Below are 20832 nucleotides of genomic sequence, written 5' to 3'. Positions count from 1 at the left end.
TATGCAAGTGCTTTACTAGGCCTGAAGGGAAACGGATGCACAGAATGATTGGGAAGAGCAGCAAAGCTAATCAGGGTCACCCTTTCTTTATTAGTATGTTACCGAATGGCAAAAACAATTTAAGTATGGCTGTGCACAGTTCTTTCACGAGTGCCAGAAAACGTAAAGAGCAACCTTAGAAAGAGTGGAGTAAAGACAAAACTAGTAACATACTGACGAAGTCTGGCAACAAAAAGCATTTGGAATTTACTAAATTGAAGGTGACGGCCAAATAGTTTAATTCTGCACTTATTGACTCTACCTGGCAAATGTCCCCATTTTAGGTTTCACCTTAAAGGTGCAGAGCAGCAGTACCTTGAGGTGAAGTGTTATGTTGTTGCTTCATGAACAAATGACCAATGGCATGTTGCCCTGCAGGTGTAAGAAAAAGCAATACAACTGGGCAGATATTTAAAGAAATGTCTGAGTTTTTAGCTCTGGGATTTCGCCTCCCCTGGCCACAGAGATGCCCAACCCTTAAGGCCCCAAACTGAGACAGTGCTCTCCGCCCATCTGCCATCTTCCCTTGGCCACGAAGGCACTTCAGCAAATCCCCCCGCTCCCTCTCATTGTCTGGCAGACACACCAGTCAACCCCACTCCACCACACTAAGCCACCAGAAGCACACGTGTGGGCCGCCTTCGCAGTCTAGCTCCAGCATCCGTGGCACTGCCATCAATCCCCCACTGACACTGGGACCAGCAGGCCACTTGTCAACTACTCCCTTCTCCGGGAGTGATGATCAGGAATCTCTCCGAGAGTATCAGCAGTCCAGCCATGTCCAGGAGTGGAGAGGAAGGACAGCAGCAGGAGTCAGGACAGCAGCAGGAGCCAGGACAGCAGTTGAAGATTAGCATAAACAAAATGAATCAACGCCACATACGTGTTTGCATGTGCCCTCATAGGAGTCCATGAGTGCATGAAAGTGGGTATGTCAGTGTGCCCACTCTGATCACATACTTTCCCTTTGATAGTATTTCTTGGCAAACTTGTGGACATCCATGGCATGATGTCCTCTACATACTCCCACTGAAATGATGGCCCTGGCACAAAGATGGTAATTCTCTGCACCCTGTGGGCATGCATGGCATGATGCCTACCCCTGGTACAATGTTGTCTGTAGCAGAACAGTGCCATTTTCTTTTCAACTTGAGTTAGAATGGTGGTAATTCTTGATGTACTGTGGGCATTCATTTTTCAATGCTAGCTCTGGCAACCTATGCACATCCATGCCAATGATTACGTGTGGCATAATGCCAGTCCTGACAAAGCTGCTCACTCCTGACATATTGTGCGCATCCATGGGATAATGGTGGTCCTCTAGATATAGTGGCAACTCATGTCCTGTGGGCTTCCACTTCATAATGAGGACCTTGTCATATTAACAGACTTGGAATTATTGTAAGAATCTTACCATACTGTAGGCATCTACTGCAAAATTATGTACATTCTGGCTTTAGCAGGCGTGCCATGGATGCCCACAGAATAATGTTGCCCCCTGGACAATGGGTGGTAATCCATTGCCCTTTCTGAAATAATCCTTTCCTCGGTTTAAAGGTGGCAACGCCGGGCATAATGTTGCAGTCAATAGTTTGAGGTAGCGAGGCACTTGTGTAACTAATTTTGAATACATTCAATCAATATCAATAAAAACTGTATTCAATCTAGTTAGATGACATAGATCATAAAAGCATACAAGTTTAAAAAGCCATTTGAATACATTCAATACTAAGCATACTCCGAGAAGCCAGAAACATGCAAATGAACACCGGTAACGTGCACACCATTGTACATGCTCAGCCAACCAACTCTCCAAATGCCGGGACAGATATTTCTTTGTTAATGCCTGTTCTGGAGAGAGGGACAGGTAAAATTAAACCTACTGCGCGTGTAAGTGCTTGTTGTTGAGAGTTGTTGTGCTGGCATGAGTAATGAGTTATGATGGTGTCAAACTGCTAGATATATCTGTATCAAGTACACCACCAACTAATCAGCCTTACAATTCTGAGCAGACTTTACAAAAAAAACAACCAAAAAAAACACATTGGTGCAAGAAGATATTGGTGACTGAGGGCCGATTCAGAAACATTTTTGCAGTAGTAAGCTGGAAAGCGAATGGAAAGGTTTTATTGTGAATCGCTAAAAAGGAGTAACGAGGTGAAAATTGCATAAGTAAGCCAATGAAATCAACGAATATTCTTTATGGTAAGTGAAGCAGGCTCTTTATAAAAGAGAGATCTTACTTGACACAAACCTCAGAATATACGGTCCATCGTCCCCGAAGGTAGAACTAGGATAACGTACAATCACGTGAATAATGACGTGAAATGCTGCTAGGTAATATAGGGAATATAGAATACTCCTCATATATCTTTTGTCACTGTTTCAAGCTGCTGTCTTGTTAAATGCTATGTATTTTTGTTGCTGCTGAGGCTGCGCAGCACATAAATATGGAGTATACCAAGTCACATACCAAGGCTTTACATTGATGAAAGTTCAGATATTTAAACAGAGTTATAAAGTTTCTGTAACACTAGCATAAGCAAAAGATTGGAAAAAATGTTTTTAAAATAGATTTACGTGCATTTGGTCTTCAACAGTAGCACTGATTGAAATATTAACTGGTTTATAAAATATTTTAGCGAAAATAAACCAAAAGGAAAATTAGCAAGTGGAGTTCTCAAAGGCACTATGCCAAACACAGAATACGGATAGGAGTAATGCATACTACCATTTGGTGAAAGCTTACAACAAGGGTGTTCCCTGCCATGCAAAAGATGCTTCTCTTCACCATGCAGCACATATAGACGTGATACAGAAAAAAGCTCTCGTCATGGGGGATGCCATGAAGTGCCACTCACTTGCTTTACTGCCGCTTTGAAGGCGGCCAAGACCACCACAATTTAGCTTGCTTGAAGGGCCTGTGTTAGACTTTTTGCCTTCACCGTCCCATTTTGCCAAATGAGTTTTTATTGGCTTCAAGACTCTGCACTTTACCACTGCTAAAATGCGTGTGCTCACTCCCTAAAACATAGTAAAACTGGATTACACCTGATTGGCATATTTAATTTACCTATAAACTGGTAAACTATATACCCAGGGCCTGTAAATTAAATACTACTAGTGGACCTGCAGCACTCATTGTACCACACACTCAGGTAGCCTCTTGAAACATGTTCCAAGCCTGCCATTGCAGCCTGCATGTGGCTTTAAACTGCCAATTCGACTTGGCAATATAAACCGCTTGCCAAGCCTAAACTCCCCTTTCATTACTAGTTACTCCTAAGGTAGCCCTTAGGGAAGGGTGTATTGTAATTAAAAGGTTAGACATGCACTTTTAAGTTTCACATGTCCTGGTAGTTAAAAAGTCAAATTAGTTTTTCACTACTAGGAGGCCTACCTCTCCCATATGATAACATTGGGTCGACATATTACATCTAATAAGTTCTAACTTTTGATTGGGAACAAGTAAAGATTTCATGTTTGGGTGATTGAGAAACTAATTTAAAAGCCTCTTTAATTGTAGAGTCGGATTTTAAGTTACAATTTTTAAAATGTCCCTTTCAGGAAGCTGGCATTTTCCACCCCTATTTGGTGCCTGCAGTCTATTCCTGGGTCACATGAATGGATGTAGTTGGCAGTTGAACTTTGCATATTCCTTCCAGACACCCACACAATAGAGGGATTAGGTAGGTCAGGGTGAAAGGGGGAGGGGGGGGGGCTGGAGCTGGGCACAGCCCCACTTGAAGATTAATAGGCTGTGCTCTGCCTTTTGACAAAGGACTTGTCAAGTCATTGAGTGTGCAGTCAGCCTGGAACCAGGGCAGGAAACTCCAAGCACTTCAAAGGGAATTCTCTGGAAACTTCTCCTACTTTAAAGAATGTACCAGGTATAAAAATAACCCCCCCAGGACCCCATCTTCAGTTCACTTTCTGGACCTACGGAAGGACTCTCTGAAGACTGTCAGCTGCTGTGGTTTGCTGTGAACTACAGAAAACTGCTTTGCTGCAGCTGGAAGGACTGCTTTGTTGCTTGAATCCTGCCTTGAACCCTCAGAGGCCAGCCCTGCTTCTTGAGCTATTTCCACATCTTGAACCCAGGACTACAGAGAGATTTCAAGGTTTGATTGGCAGGCCTCCTGATCAGACCCTCAGGTAAAGAAAAGGCTCCAACAATGTTAAACCAGCACTAGACCCAGCCTGAGTGAGTCCTGACCCTCCAAGTGTTGCCGCACCCGTCCTTGACCCTTGAAGTGGTGGCAACGGTGCCCCAATAGACAAAAAACAAAACTTGGTCCTCTTTCCATCCAAGGTGCATCACCAGTTGACCTGAATTTGTAGCAGCTCCTACTGCGTTCTTCTCCGCAGCAGGAAATCCTGTTCAGTGGTCCTTCGCAAAAGGAATATCTGGCCTTGTGGGGTGCTCGCTGGCTATAGTCTCCTGCCTTGTCCTGCTGGAGTTTTTTGACTTCCCGAAGAGAGACTAGATCTGAATGTGGAAATCTTCACCACAACTTCAGCGGCTCCCCGACAACGACGCCTCCTCCTCAAACACTGCTTGATGCCTTGACCCGCTGGACTTCTACTTCTCAGAGACGTTTTGTTCAAATTTCTTCTAAGTCTGAAGGTGCGTGCCAACCAGACCCCATCCTCTTTTTGTATCCGACTCGTGCTTCATCGCAATCGGCCATATTCTTTTTTACTAGATGTTTGCAGTTGGGGCTTTGATCTTTAACATGCTAGTTTTTACCTCAAAATTTTAAAATTCATAATTCTGGTTTTACCAATTGGATTTTTGTCATTTTGGGGTCAAATAATTTATTAAAATGTACTCTATTTTTCTAAATTGGCTTGGGACTTGTGTTGCTGTTTGTGGCTGCATAAATACTTCACACGTTGCTTCCAAGTTAGGCCTGATTGCTTTGGTTCCAAGCTAGCAAACGCTTAAGCATAGGTTAACCTAGTGACTTTAGTGGTTCACCCGGACAGGGATTGTGGCTGTTGCTTGAAGAGGGATCACACCCCCCGCAACCAACAACCCATATTCTCACAGCCTTTCTGTCTGTCATGTGGCTAGAGAGTGCTAATACAGAAAGAGACTACTTGCTGGTTTCTTTTGTAGGTTACTTGCGGATTTCACACAAAGTGATTAATTCACATAACTTATGAGTGTCCCATATTATGAATGATTCATGCATTCTGTATCGTGCAATGATTACGGTCTGTTTAGATCAGTGGAGCAGCAGTCACACAGGGCCACTAAGAGACTTCTTGTACATTAAACCCTTACACACTATGATCGGAAACATAATCTTAATAGGGGAAAGCCATGATTTGTCACTTACTTGCTTCACTGCAGCTCTGAAGGCCCCAAGAACAGCAGCTGCACCGCCACAATCTCGCTTCATACCAGGCATTGTAGTCTAGAAAAAGAAACATCTATTTCAACATTTAAATAATCAATCCATGCAACTATCAGACCGATCATCACGTTAAATGTTAACAATTAAAACATTTTAAAAATGGTCCTCTCAAGAGCTATAATACAATATGGTCTCCCAAAAGATCAAAACATAATTAGAAGAAATGCTGATTATGGACGTGATCTGTGTCCAGTCTGCAAATACACTTGGGTGAACAGAGTTAGAACCAAACAATCTTGCTGACGAACTCCAGAAGGAACTGGAGTGCTGCAGCCAAGATAAAGTAAAATCAGAAAATCTGAACACTGCAGGGCAGCACACTGAAGGAAAGAACCCTGCTCTGGCAGGTGGTGCTGAACTTCAACATTACTTTAGACCTATCAGTCAGTAGTGCGCTTCAAGCATAGAAGGGAAGCTACCCTGAAAGATTATGCCTCCTCTCAATTGTCCTCACTACTCAATCACATTAAACACATACTACACAGAAGCCTGCAGCGATTTATATTGTACACCCAATGTGTGCTGCAGTGCCTTACAAATGACACAGTTATAGAATGCTAATAACAGCTTATGTTCCAGATAAATAAAGGTAGGAGGTACGAGAGCAAGATACATTTAGCCTACATCATAAATAGGTTCTACATAGTCTATAGCTTTACCACATCCTTTCCCCGTAAACTGCAGAAAACTTTTACCTTTACTCTCTCATCAATCACAGTTAAATGAACAATCCAATTATGTTCGAAGTACTGCAAGCGTTCTCCAACATTACAGGTGGGATGTTGCTATTTGGAAGTAACCAGTGCTTAATTTTAGCCTGTGGTTTCCGGTGCTTGGCACCACCACTTAATTGTCAACACTGGCACTTATGGTGGCCGAAAACATGGCAGAGTAAGACATATTCTTACGGAACTCCCTGCCGGAGCTGAAATCCTGCTTAAATCCTGCCAGCGTATGAACATGGAATCGATGTACGCTTCCTAAATCCATGGTTGTTCACATGGACAAAATCAAAGATTGTACCCTCCCATTTTTTTTGATTTCTCGATCTGTCATATACTAAGTGTATCGTCTGTATTTACCACTACATGTCACACCTTCTTCACAAGTCTTGTATTTGTATCACTGTAGCGTAGTGTATTCGTTATTCCCTTAAAAATACCGATTGAAATTTCGCTTGGGTGGGTTTTATTTTCTCTCCCCCCCCCCTTTTTTCCGATTCATTGATATGTGTTACATGTAATGTATATATACTGTGAACACTCTAAAGCAATTGAAAATTCCCCGACAGAACCATTCTATCTATATAATACGTATACCGAGGTTCTGAGGGACACCGGGTCACCCCATTATTTTTTGTAAAAGTAAACAAATAAGAATTGAGGCGCAACACGAGGCAGAGAAACCAGGCATCTGTGGGGATTGGGCCTGTAAACCTCCCCTGCACCAGGCTGGGCCTAGAGGTAGCCTGTTTGAAGACCCCAAGCTAAATTAAGCACCCCGGAGACTGGCAGAGGGGCGAGACGCCTTGCTTTGGCATTACAGCGGTGTGGGATGTGGGGGGCTGGATCAGATGCTGCACCAGGCCACCGGACCAAAACCTGCAGATTGGCAAATCTAGCCATTTGAAGATCTTTTGGAGCATGCAAAGAGTGAGGAAGTAGGCGGAAGAGACCGAGTTGATCTGGTTTTTCATGGTGAGCTTGCTGTCCAGGATGATGCCAATGTTGCAGGAATGGTCTGTTGGGAGTGGGTGTTGGGCCTAGTTCGGTAGGCCAGCAGGAGTTGTTCCACAGGGAGCTGTTCCTGAAGATCAGCACTTCCATTTTGTCTGTGTTGAGTTTTAGGCAGTTGTTATTCATCCATTCAGCGATGCCCATCATGCACCGGTGGAAGTTTGCCTTCGTGGTGGAGGGGTCTTCTGATAGCGAGAAGAAGAGCTGGGTGTTGTCTGTGTGGGATATGTCATTTTGGGGTCAAATAATGTATTCATTTAGCGGGTTCTGTCCGATGTTGGCTAAGGGGGTCATGTAGATGTTGAACAGTGTAGGGCTGAGGGACGAGCCTTGAGGGATGCCGCAGATGTTAATGGGTCCCGAGGTGTAAGGTGGTAGGCAGTTTCTCAGAGTTCTTCTGGTGAGGAAGGATGCGATCCATTTGAGGGGGTCTCCTTGGATTCTGATGTGATGAAGCCTCTTGATCAGGATGTGGTGGGATAAGGTGTTGAATGCTGCTGAGAGGTCGAGAAGGATCAGGGCTGCTGTTTCTCCCTGGTCGAGGAAGGTTCTGATGTCATCAGTGGTGGCGATCAGGGCAGTTTCGGTGCTGTGGGTGGTGCGGAACACAGATTGGGAGGGGTCCAGAAGATTGTTGATCTCCAGGTATTCTGTGAGTTGACGGTTGATGGCCTTTGAGGGCTTTGGCTGGAAAGGGGAGCCGTGGGTATGGATGAGTTGAAGATGGCAGTGAGCTTGCTGCTTATCGTTTTGCTCCTGAGGTTGAAAATGTGGTGGGGACTGGAGTCTGTAGGTGCTTCTGAGTGGACAGAGTTCATGATGGTTGTGGTGTCGTGTGTGGTGAGCTGGTCCCAGGCGGTGAGCATGTGGTCGAAGATAGCATCGGGGTTTGATTCCATGTGAGTGAGGAGGCCGAGTGTGCCGCAAGCAGAGGGTTGTCGAATATATGTCATAACGCACGCGTTACATCGCATGCCATTACAACGCAGTCGTATGCGATGTAACAACACGGTTGTTGTAACGACCGCGTTGTAATAGCATGCGATGTAACGCATGCGAAGTAAACTATGTTTCCCGATCTTATCGTGGAAGAAGTCCACAATGGGTGTCGCAGAGTTTCTGAGAAGGGGTGATGATCATTCGGTGGCTGAGGAGTTGTAGAACTCTCGGACGATAAGTTAGAGCTGTTTTCGATGTGGTCGGTCAGGGCGCTCTTCTGTGTCTTTCAGTAGTTAGTGTTATTGGTTGAGGGACCACTTGAAGGTGGCTTGGTCTATGGGCTCCTTGCTGGTGTGCCATTTCCTTTCTAGTCGCTTGCCCTTGTGCTTTGCGGCTCTCAGTTCTGTGGTGTACCAACTGGCCTGTTTGGTATGCTTGACAGGGGAGACTCTGTTGGTGCAATCGGTGAACCAAGCAGAGAAGTTCTTGACAGCTTGTTCTAGGTTGGTTGCGGTGTCAGGGTGGAAAGTGTTGATGGCATCGGTCCACTGGCTCTCCGATACTTTGTTGGAGCTGCGGTGTGAGGTCCTGGGAGGCTTTGTAGCTGTGCGGGGAGAACCTGTGATGGTGAATGGACGATGATATGGTCTGTCCAGATGAGCTCGGTGACATGGCTGTAATTGACTCTGTTGTTGGCCGTGAAGATGGGGTACGAGCATGTGTCCTGCGTAGTGTGTGGGGTTGGAGATTAGTTGGGTGAGGCCGATGTTGGTCATGCTTTTGAGGAGGCTTGCGGTGTTGGGGTCGTTGAGGTAAAAATTGAGGTCTCCGAGAAACATGTAGTGTTTGGAGTCGATGGTGAGTGGAGCAATTAATTCGGGAATGGCGTTGCAAAAACTGGGGCGTGGTCTTGGAAGTCTGTAAGCGAGGGTGACTCCGATGGTGGTTTGGCCGTTGATTTGGTGGTTGGAAATTGAGGTGTGCCATGATCGGATGGTGTTGTCTGTGGTGCAGTGGATGGTTTCTTAGTGGATGATGGCAATTCCACCTCTAGGTTCAATGATGCGGTCCCAGTATGCTATCTTGTAGCCGTTTGGAGTTGCCGAGGTGATGTCAGGAGCGGATGCAGGGTTGAGTCAGGTCTCGGTAAAGAAGATGACATCGGGGTGAGGGAGGTGATGGTGTCCCAGATCTTGGTGATGTGCTTGCAGAGTGATTGTGCGTTGAGCAGGAGGTAGTGGAGTTGTTTCGAAGCAGTCGTGGTTGTTGTGGTTGTTGTGAATAAGAGTGTGAGCAGAAAAGAAAGGCCCTACCATTTTTTGCGGAGAAGAGGGGCAGCAGTGCTATGGGGTCTAGGGTCCAGGGCTTGGAGCTCAGCAGCGGTGTTTCGGCTTGTGGCAGGAGAATCAAGATTCCTGACTCTGGCTGTTGTCCAGGAGCAGACGGGCTTGCCTTTGGTGCACCTTTGGCTCTGCCACACTGTGGCCTCCATTAAGTAGGGCCTCCGTTAAGTAGGTCCTAAGAGGAGGGAGGGGCTCTGGGAGGTGGTGGGCTGGGCCTTTGAGGGTGGGAAGGAGATGCAGTGGAAAAAAGCAGTGGATAAGGGAGTAGGTGGAGAAACAACAGAAATTAACAGAGGCAGTACAGAATTGAACAGGATTAAACAAAGGTGAGTTAAACAAGGTTGAGCACAATAACAAAGTGAACAATTCAGTAATAAGGGAGGCAGTGAAGCAGCAAGTGGGGAGCTGTCACTATGTACCTGCTCACTGGGGCCGCGCTGGAGGAGGGAGGGGCACTGTGAGGCAGTGGGTAAGGCCTACGAAGTAAGGAAGTGGGAGGGAGATTTGGTGGGAAAAAGCGGAGTGAAAAAGGGGTGGGAAAGCGAGCGGGCAGAGAAACAGAAATGAACAAAGGCAGTACAAAACTAAACAAGCTGAACAAGATTAAACAAAAAGGAGTTAAACAAGGTTGAGCACAATAAAAAAGTGAACCATTCAGTAACCAGGGAGGCAGCGAAGCAGCAAGGGGAGGATCAATGGGTGGTGCAAGTTTCAGTAGCCTCTCAACGAGGACCCTGGCACTTATTTTGTTACAAATTAAGCACTGGAAGCAACAAAACATATGTCCTAGACCCAGCCTCCGTTTTGTGGAGGTGTATAAAATACAGCATCAGACAAGGCTAGGTAAAGAACATTTGCCACCTTGCATGAATTTTTTAGTGCGCAGCCTAAACTTTAAATAAAACCCTGCCTCTTGAGAGGCGCTACGGTCTCACTCTTCGTGTCAGAAAGAGAAGGGGCCTCTCTCCAGGTCTTGCAAGACACCCAAAGTTACTGTCTGCAACAGATGTAGTTTTAAAAGACTGTGCTTGGGAAGGAAATCAGTTTCCAAAGTTTTTAGACCGTGCACAGAACACCAGCTTCTGCAGCAGTTACTTAGACAAGACATACAGAGACTTTTAAAGGGCATCTTACTGAACAAGGTGTATGTATTGGGCGTTCAAATCAAACTGGTATCGGGTTCTTTCTAACAAGAAAGCTATTTTTTTCTTGAAAAATAGTCTGAAAACATGGCCCAATGTACCATCGCTCACAACTAACTGCTTACAAAAATGAGAATAGATGGCTTACCATAATAACATTTGTCTTGAGTCTCCATGCACAACAATAAAATGTAATTGTATTTTTTTTGTATTAAAACGGATTGGAAAATGTGAACTGCTCTACATTCATAGTGCATATCCTGAAGAGACAATAAAAATACACTGATTGGGATATAGTGTGTCATCTTCTGAAGCACATGGCTAATCACCCAAAGACGATATGTGCAAGAAATGCTTGGCAGTATTACCTTTCCCTTGATACTGAGGCCACCAGTGTCGTAGACAATCCCTTTGCCCACCCAAGCAATAGTCTGCGTGGCACCCACAGGTGTGTGGCTGAGAATCACCAAGGCAGGCGGGTGTTCTGCTGCTTTGCCGACACCATAGAGTCCTAAGAAGACAATAAAAGTAGAAACCATGGCTTTATAGCAATAGGAAAACAAAGAAGTCAAGTAGTAAGTGTTATTTTCAGTGATAATATCATGGGCAGATGATGTATTAACCAAAAACCTATTGCTGCAAGGGTTTTCAAAATGGGTACCAGAGGTAAAGCACTTCCAAATGTACAATTAAAAGTGCTAGTCTGTTAACTTGACATTTCTCTTGGACATAACCAGGACTAACCACAGTGACAGGTCTTCGGGGACAAGAATGGAGTCCACCACTAGTACTCACTAACTATAACCAACGCTTTCCACACAGGCCACAATATGAACACTCTACCAGCCATTCTTTCAAGTTCCTGCTAGAAACAAAATGGACACGGTTATGTTATGTTGATTAGTATAGCGCACTAATCACCCGAGGCTATTCTGGTGCTAGGGGGAAGGTTTGTAGGTGTGTGGTTCCCCAAGGTGCTTATACAAAGAGCCAGGTCTTCAGCTCCGTGCAGAACTCAAGAAGTGAGGGGGAGGCTCTGATGCGTTGAGGGAAGTCATTCCATGTCTTTAGAATGAGCGACCTCCAGTTTTGCTTTTGCAGATGCGGGATCTTCTCCATTCTCCAAATGTCCACCGTTGTTTTAAAATGTACAATACCACATAACATAATTGTGTGGAACTGATCACCAATCAAGCCCCATGCTCAGAACAAGATCCAGCAATGATGCCAAGAACAGTCATCAGTGATGGACCAAAGCTGCATCGCTGTACTTTGGATTAAGTACAATTGGCAGGGTAGTGCCACAAGGGACACATATCTAAGGATGCTCAAAGATGTACGCAACACAGTTTTCAGCTGGTCCTCGTTTATATCATAAGCAATTGCATGCTACGTTGAATGATGTATAAAAATAAAAAAGTAGCACAGGAGACCTCAAAATGTAAAAAGAAAACAGACAGTATGGAAAACAATACACAAATCTATCCCGAAATCAGTCCAGTAAGTGCAGTACAAGATGCGTAGGTGAGCGAGAGCAGAGAAAAAAAATTCTCAATATCCATGGATAAGAAAATCAAAACGCACATTTTAAATGTTAAAAGAGATGACGGCAGTAGTGAGAAGCGTGGTGACCCCAGCAAGAATCCAAAATATGTTGGTTTGGAAAGATTTGCTAAATACTTTGATTAATAGCAGAACCTACCGCCAAATCCCTTTTCTTTTAATTCTTCATCTCTGATAATTGCTGGAACTATCCCCAGATCCTTCCCGACAGCTTTAATTTCCTGCACAATATTTGCCAAATAATGAAAGACAAAAAAAAGGGATGTCAAGATTGACTCGTGTTTAAATCACAGAAAATTTAGGATTTGGATTAGCAAGAAGGAATACCTGGCGCCTGCAATAGTTTACACTGCAGCAAATACTTCTTATTGGGGGCGTGTGCACATTCTTAATTCTGCTCTACAAATCACGTCAATGGATAAAGTTCAATATCGTCTGCGTTTTCCAGCTACTGAAGTTAAGTCTCATGAATTCACAATTAATCTTCTCAAAGCTTTTTGTTTTACATATTACATAAAACCTATCCCTCGTACATTGAACACTCTCGCTTCAGCTTTTTTCTAAGAACTTATTAACTTTTTTATTTTCATACATGCTTAGTATTTATAGGGGGATTTTTAGACAAAATATTTTCGACACTGGTTCTGTGAGAGTTAAAGCATTTCAAGCGATGTCATTGAAGCCTCCCACCACAGAATCTAGATTAAACTTCAAACAAACAAATGATCATCCCAGGTGAATCTCGTTTACCCATAAGGAAGTTGCATTCCGGGAACACTTGCAAGAATATTTATCAAAGTACATAGCTATAATCTCAAGGCAACATGCTTCGGCAGAACCATACCAACCTCAATGAAGTGATCAGTGTTCATTTCGTTACATGGCGTGTCCACAATCCGGGCAGCCAATCTCACCCCCTCGGCGGCACTCTCCAAACACTAGAAATGCAATAGAGTTACGGAAAATGTTGTAACATAATGAGAGGTAGGATGTATGGGCACCATCAAAAGAAAACACGGACGAATAGGAACTCCTAAATAACTTAAAATGAAGTATTCCCTTCAGTAGGTGTGAGGAAAGACACTAAAATACAAAGCCATGATACGAGGAGAAGGGCAGTGTGCAAAATGTAAAAGACTGATCAAGGAGGTTAACAGTCAATAAAAAAAAAAAAAAATCTAACCTTTCTTGGATGCCGCTCGCACGACAAACCGTGAGAAAAGAAAACCCTGGTCAGTAGGGTGGCAGGACATGCTCTTTGCCAAATTAATTGCAGTCTGTGTACCAAGCCACGTTAAGAATCACAGGTGACAGACAGGCAAAGAGTCTCCCTAGTAGATCCACCTTTCTTGAGAGCAAAGTGGATGCCAATCACTGTGCTGGGAGAAGGCAGTTCTATCCACCAAATCAAATCCCATGAACTTGCAATAGTTTTGAAAGTGTATAAGATGTAGGCCATTGGCTTCTGTTCAATGACGACCCCTTCGTTTTAAGGAGGCCTATAGGCTCTTTATATCCCAAAAAGCTCTAATTACCACAGTATCCCGTGGAAGCTTGCCTTCGGCATGCTCAGATTTCAAACCACCTTAAACTTAGCTCTAATTATTACCTTGAGGAGGAGGAGGTGTGAGGAGGAAGAGGAACTAGCAAAGTCCATCTAGAAGAAGCCAGAGAGATATGGAAACAACCATGACTCTAACCCAGTACATATCATGGGTGAGCAAGCCCAGGGGTATAATGCTTCTGTCCAATATTAAACCTGGCCGAGTTGCCTTCTTCAGGAGCTGCTGAATGAGTATGGGACCGCATTTTTCTTTCAAAACTTTTTCTATAATGCTACATTTGAAAAAATAATGTTTTGCAAAAAAAGGAAACTACAAAATGATTCATGCAGAACTTCTCTGGGACATTTTAAACAGGCAGCCATCTAGCACCCGGGGACCAAGAATGTGGCAAGCAACAACCATAAATTGGACAAATAGATGCAAGAAGCCGGAGGACAGGCCAGAACAGAAGCAGAAAGAGGATAGTAAATAAGGATCCTGAATTCTGTTGAAGAGCCAAAAATACCTTGAGAGTCTCTACTTCTAGGGGTCCATTGTCCTGTCCAACCAGCAGAAACTCAACAGTCACCCTCTTCTTCTCCGTGCGCCTTGATGCACAAGAGCGGCGGGTGTACAAGGGGAATGCCCTGGCAATGGCACAGGCAGAAGCGAACACTTCAGATCGCTCGCAGACCATCTGAAAAAGAAACATACAGCAGATAAGGGCAGAACTCCGAAATCCAGAGGGTTTGCTTACTTTGTAGAAATAAACCAGATTACAAAAGGGAGCCTGTGGTTAGCATGTCACACTAAAGGCCTCATTCGGACTAGTGAAGAATGTTGAAAATAGCATGCTTTTCACTCCCATTACAGGATTAGCACGAATTGTATTCGCTCCCTAGTTTGGCATTTGCCTTCAGGGCATAGATGGAGGATGTTTTGTGGACAAACCAGTGAAGTAGGGGCAAATGTTTGGGGGGCTGTAAGAAGATGGCCTCAATGAACATTTTCGTCCATTAATAACTCTTTAAACATGCAAAAGGAATAATCTGGTGCGAAAACCGACTTGATAATGTGAATTTTTACCAAGTGTTTCTTTGGTTTAAACTCTTTAGTGGAAATTATTTTACATAGAAATGGCAATAAATATGTAGACTACTGAACAGACATTTACCACCAAAGTACATGGGATTAATGGTTTAAACTTAACACTAAAACTCTCCTTCAAATGGTTTTTTAAAATAGTTTTAAAATGTTTTCTGGATAATGGTGATGCGAGTCTGTGTTTAGTATTGAAAAGTCTGCAACATTACTTATGGACCATTGATGTAACTGTACGCTCGCTATTGATCACACTTCTTGCGTTGACAACTTCTTTTCCCATCTGTAAATTGTGCTTTTCAGTGAAAAACAATAAATATAGTTACAAAAAAAAAATTCTGTATGAGATTTGCCCCGACCTTTTGTTAGTAAATTTGTGTATGTGTGTGACGTTTTCAGATTTCCATATTTCCTTTCTTTAAGTCTGTCAAAAACAGAAATCTCTCCAGATAGTTACACTTCCATCCGTTTTGTGCTTTTGTGTAAACAGTTTTAACAGAGCACCAGACCATCGCTTAAGTCTAACACAAGTAAACACAGCCTTCTATAAATCTACATCAACTCAGAGTGAGTTTTAAAAAGTTAATGAGTACCCAGCAATTTCTCAACAAAAACAAGTTGCTGGGCCGTTTAATTTTGAGATACGTTTTTAACATCACAGCCTTCCCCCGACCTAGAAGGAAACTGTAAGGTAGAACTTCAGATAACAGTACCTCCTGCTCCATAGGAAAAAACCACCCCAGAATATGCAACCTCATTGTAACAATTGCTAATATTATCTCAAGTATCCTGCCTGCTGTTCAGCACTATCTGGTCGGAACCAGCTAAATACTATTAGATTCAACCAGAAGTTCAAAATAATACGTTATCTAATTACCTACAGCAGTATCAGTGCCTTCACAGAAGCTTACCTCAGACTTACCTCTGGCTTCAGTTGCCTCTTGATAAAAGCCCCGTGAATGGCCAGTTCTCCCACAGTAATCAGACATAAGTTTGACAAGGCATGTATGAAAGTGTGAAACCTCGTTCACTCCTCATGAGTCAAAGACGCATAAATGCAGTGCCAATCTTGGAGCAACAAGACCCAAGCCTCCTCGGACCTTCACACATCTTTCCCAATGGGCCACTCTCCCATACCGTCTTCCAAGCAAGCCCCCAGAAATGCTCTGGTCTGCAACCAGTGGAAAACGGCTAGTGTTACAGTGCCACACAAACATCAGCTGCGTGCAATACAAGTGACAAACTGCAACAAAAACTTAACAAATGACAATCTGCCAACAGTCACCCACATTCCAGTAAAACGGAACAAGAGGCAAAAACTGTGGCAAGTTCACACACATGAATGAGCCTTGCCTTACAATAGTCGGAGTTGTTCTTTAAGTTAAGGAACACATGCTTGGCTTTATTTTGATTTCATTGAAGACACTTACAGCGATGCACCGGTTGGCACCTCCAGGAAGGCAGTTCCGGATCAAGCGAGTGATGAACATAGCTGCAGATGGGCTATTGTGTCGACTGACTTTAGAAGGGAGAGCGGCAACAATGGCATGGTTCAAGTAGAGGGGACAGTTGTCTGTCGGGTTGGGTGTCAAGGAGCCCAGAGCTGCCTGCCATACCTGAAAATTGAAGAAAGAGCAGGATTTTTCACAACTAAGAGCAATCAGAAGTGGAGGAAACATACCAACTACTAAAACGCAAATCTGATCCCCAAGCCCGCATTCACATGGTTCATAAATCCAGCAGCAGTATGCACTCATAAAGCATTCTCCATGGGTGTCATAGACACCAAGTAGTTCAGGTTCAGCTTTGAGTCACAACTGGCCAAGAAGAAGTTACACTCACCGTTGGTAATGATTTTCAATTGGATACTTTAACTGCATATTTCTCATAAATGAATATTCCCCAGGTCCTTGTTTGGATACAGAATTATTAAAGCAATTGCTCCCATGTGCTAGGAGGTGGTACTGTTGGACTTTGCAACAATCTTGCGCCAGCCCTGGAGTGGCAGAGCCATATATAGGCACCATTCCTGCTTGCTGAATTAATTTGTCCTCTACCAAGTCCTCCGACGTGGATAAATCGTGACAAATTTAAAGCGAAAATGTGCCGAAAACTTTTAGATGTGCAGATGTCGACTTCACCAAACGGGGAGGTGACGGGGCAGCCATGTATCCGTAGTTAAATAAAGTATCTCACCAGTGAGGGTGTTACCCAAGTTTAAAAACGTGTCCTTCTGATGCCCAACCAAAGGTTTGTCACCTTTATAACAGATACCTGGAGCTGGAGTTGTTAACCCTTAGAAGAAGCCTAACAATACCAATGATCCTACAGGTGTAATTTCCAATTCAAGGAATCAGGTGAGCAAGCTGCCACTTTGGATTGCAGAAACTTCATGATAGGAGTGATCTTAATTTATGTTAAGATTTCTTGATTATTATACCTACCACTAACCAATTCACACAATACGACCAATGGGGGGGGGGGGGGGGGGGGGGGTAGGCAGGTTTTGCAGCGATGGAGGGCAGTTTTGTTACTAGGGGCTGGTTTTGCAGCAGTGCTGCAATAATGGCTCCCAGTAAAACGAGCATTGGTAATGCATCGGTTTTGCCTATGTAATGAATAAACAGCTGTTTTCATTATTCATCGTCCGGGAGAAGGAAAGAGCTCCATGACAGATAACACTGGAGTGGAGAGGATTTGGCCAGAGCTGCAGACCCGAGAGCTGGGGATCCAGAGTCTTGGCGACGCCAAAGCAACATCCTGTGATTCTATGCAGATCACAAACTCTCCGGGTGATAAATTTAAATCACATCACTAGCTGGCATCTAGATCAGAGAAAATAAACAACAACACATATATAAGCTTTGAGAGCTGTGGCCAGTATTAAGCATTCCCACACTCCTCTGCACCAGTAAACATACGCAAGCACTGCAGCGTTGTCAAATAGTAACTTCAGTAGCTGCTGCGAGGCTTTTATTTCAAAACACCAGTGGGCCCTCCTGATGGCTGTTGGTAATTATAACTGGTCATGGGGCTGGCTTAACATGGTAAAAGATGTTATGTGCAGATTCCCCATAAACTTTAGGATTACTAGGTTGTAGTATTGACAAAAAGGCAACCTCCACTGCCTAAATGAGGAGGCTAGAATAGTAAGCAGCCCACTACAGTTCTTCAGCTCAGTGGGCACATCCTTAATATGTTAATCTTTTCGTAAATATTACCCCATTTTCTTTGCAAACGTTGCAGCAATAGGTCTGCAGGGATAGCCAAAAAATGTGGCCAATCTCACACCAGGTGACAGAGGATCGATCACCACCCCAGTGCTTTCGGGTGAAAGTTAGTTTCATGTTCTTGTGTGTAATTGGCTATTTGGTTTTAAGTTTCACGGAATAAAGGTGAATCGATGGGTTTGAATTCAGATCCGGGGCAGTTTTATGCAGTGCTTAATTTGTAAATAATAATATTAATAAGAAAGTACCAGGGATCTCCTCAGAAAGCCATTGCAGCATGCACCACTCACTGCGTACAAACCAACACACTCCTACAAGTGTGACAATTCAGGCTATTCCAGTCCACCCAAAGCTATATAAAAGGCCTATTCATTTTTAATGTATACTGAATTATTAAACCAGTTGGTGGGCTGTCCTTGGTGCAGATGTTAAGAATTAAAGTGTCGGTTCTGAACACAAGAAACCACTGGCTAAAATTAAGCACTGGTTTTATATTGCTGGCTGTGATCACAGTCTCGAGCTCCAAGGGGAACCTGGACTCTTGTTCCTTTGGTACTTAGTACAGTGCTTTAAATGGGCCGGTACCAGTGCTTTACTGAGTACCGGCACATTTTTATTTTGAGAGGGAGAGTACCTGCACTTCTCAAGAGTGACGTGATACTTTTAATTGGAGAGTACCAGCACTTCTCAGAAACAAGCAGGTACTGTGAAAGAGTACCTGCACTTCTATTTTTCCATTTCAAGCACTGGCTGGTACTCACCAGTACCGAGTACCGGCACTTTTTAATTTTCGCCCCTTGAGTACCGAACTTCTCCTTGGACAAGGAGAGTACCTGTATTCATGGGGACCTTGCTCCTCTCATTTTCTCGTACCTCAGCAGCACTTTTCACACAACCCGCTCTGATTCTGCAATCCTGGGCTGAGTTTGCATAGGAGCCCAGAACAGCAGCAATCTTATCGTGCTACTCTGCAAATCTTCCGCAAAGGTGTGGTGTTTGGTTTACCCTTTGATCTTGCACAGTTGGAGTTGAGAGTCCACCGTAAAGCTAATGGACGAGGGTGTGGGGCACATTCTTAAAGGCAGTGCAGCTTTTTAGCATGCTCTTTGTTTAAAATGACTGAAAATGTTAGTTCATCAGCAATTTAAATTAAGTATTTTACTTGAATGTAAATCACAGACCTTGCCACCAATTTTATGATTACCCTCAAACAAACAGAAAATACCTTAAAGGCAACCCAGTTTTTTGGTTTGGTGCATTTAACCAGCTTGTTTCATATGGGAAACCATGCATAACCAAAATGCGACAGCAGGTCGGTGGAATGTCTTACACTTTGACAGTTCTGGATTTTAGGTGCTTTTGCATGCTGGGACTTGTAGTCCCGCTTTCTCATTATAAGTAAGGGTTTCTAAAAAGTCCAGTATGCATTACTTTGATGGCAAAATTCAGAGACCCCTATTAGTAGATGCTTTGTAAATGATTAGGGCCATAGCCACTGGATAGATACTACCGACTTTCTTTCAATGCACTTGGATTTCTTGCATAGAAAGCTTGAAGAGGTTGAAAACCTAGCTCCTCCCTTTGACCCCCCCAAACCACCTAGTTTAGGGGAGTATCTGCACTTATTTGTTCCATTTAAAGCACTGGGTGCACCCTACCGGGGTTTCGGTTTATATACTTTTATGAAAGAGCAGGAGTAACCCACGGGCCCTCGGAAGTGTACATTTTCTTAGGCTTCAGGTGAAGATAGGTCAGAAGCAGGCGCGCAACACCCATTGGACACATTTAAAAGACCATTTGCATGTTAATGAGGCCTCGCTATTGTTTCGCCCCTTCTAAGAGCCCCTGCAGCTCCACTCTGCCTATTGCTTAAAGATTCAGCCCCCCCCCGAAATTTTTTCTTAAGCCCCCCCCCCCCCCCCCCCCCCCCCCCCCCCCCCCAATTTGGCTCTAGTTGCGTCTCTGGTCAGAAGTGTGGTAAAGTTACTAGGTGGAGGGAGCTTAAGGCTCTTGAAGTCATGTCCTGGAGCAGTGGAGAGATGAGATGTAAACCTCGTACTCACAGGACAGGTAAGCTTAAAGCGCGCCTTCCTTCTCTTCGACCTATCGGTGGTGTACTAGATGCACACTCCTTATCATATGCCTCTCACCTCCTCTTGTACCCGGGGTTGCAGCTTCCCTCTCAGCTGGCTCCACGGCAGCCCCTGCAGGTGGGGCAGCTGCCCGAGAAGCAGCAGCGGACGGCTCTGGAGGTCGCCATCCCCAGCGTCCGCCACAAACTCCAGCGCCACATTCGCCATCTCTCTCTGCCCCCAGCAGGCAGGAAAAGCTGTCCTGTCACTTTTCTCTGCGGAAACGGTCTACTACTACAACCGGAAGATAAAGACAGTGCGTTCCAAGCCTCGGTTTAAAGCAAACTATCTTGTACGCTATAGGCATAAATGTAAAGCGAGGCTTGGAACACACTTCCCAATCCTCTTTCAGCTGCTCTCTCTTGAAAATCATCATCTCCACAAGGGACATCTCCAACGCCTTGAGGGGAAAAAAAAGTGCGCATTTGAAGTAAAACAAAACCACAATATCTATCATACGGCATACTTTATCCAAATAGGTGAATTAAACGTGTTAAACGTTGTAAACCATGCTGGGCATGCGAACGTTGCACTCCGGGAGTCACAGACTGGTATCGGGGGGCGCAGTAAAGAAACAGAGACAAGTGAGCACAGTCAATCACAGTCCAGCGCCTGTTAATCCCTGGACGTCAGTTCAAAT

The 20832-nt window shown here is 44.2% G+C and overlaps 1 protein-coding gene across 1 annotated transcript in view; it reads right to left on the bottom strand.

Annotated features, from left to right (window-relative positions):
* Nucleotides 1-20442, bottom strand: part of NPEPL1 (aminopeptidase like 1) — a 62038-nt gene extending 41596 nt beyond the window's left edge. Inside the window, exons 1-7 of the mRNA XM_085619447.1 lie at nt 20211-20442; nt 16261-16446; nt 14256-14426; nt 13034-13123; nt 12325-12406; nt 10991-11133; nt 5385-5462 (exon numbers count right to left, since the gene is read on the bottom strand). Of these exons, the coding sequence (XP_085475573.1) occupies nt 5385-5462; nt 10991-11133; nt 12325-12406; nt 13034-13123; nt 14256-14426; nt 16261-16446; nt 20211-20360 (900 nt within the window). The 5' untranslated portion in view covers nt 20361-20442. The remainder of the gene's footprint in view (nt 1-5384; nt 5463-10990; nt 11134-12324; nt 12407-13033; nt 13124-14255; nt 14427-16260; nt 16447-20210) is intronic.
* Between the last annotated feature and the right edge of the window lie 390 nt (nt 20443-20832).

The sequence above is a fragment of the Triturus cristatus genome, chromosome 7 (assembly GCF_964204655.1).
Source record: "Triturus cristatus chromosome 7, aTriCri1.1, whole genome shotgun sequence".
NCBI lineage: Eukaryota > Metazoa > Chordata > Amphibia > Caudata > Salamandridae > Triturus > Triturus cristatus.
The sequence above is the reverse complement of the archived record's forward strand: the minus strand, read 5'-3'. Positions and strand labels throughout refer to the sequence as shown.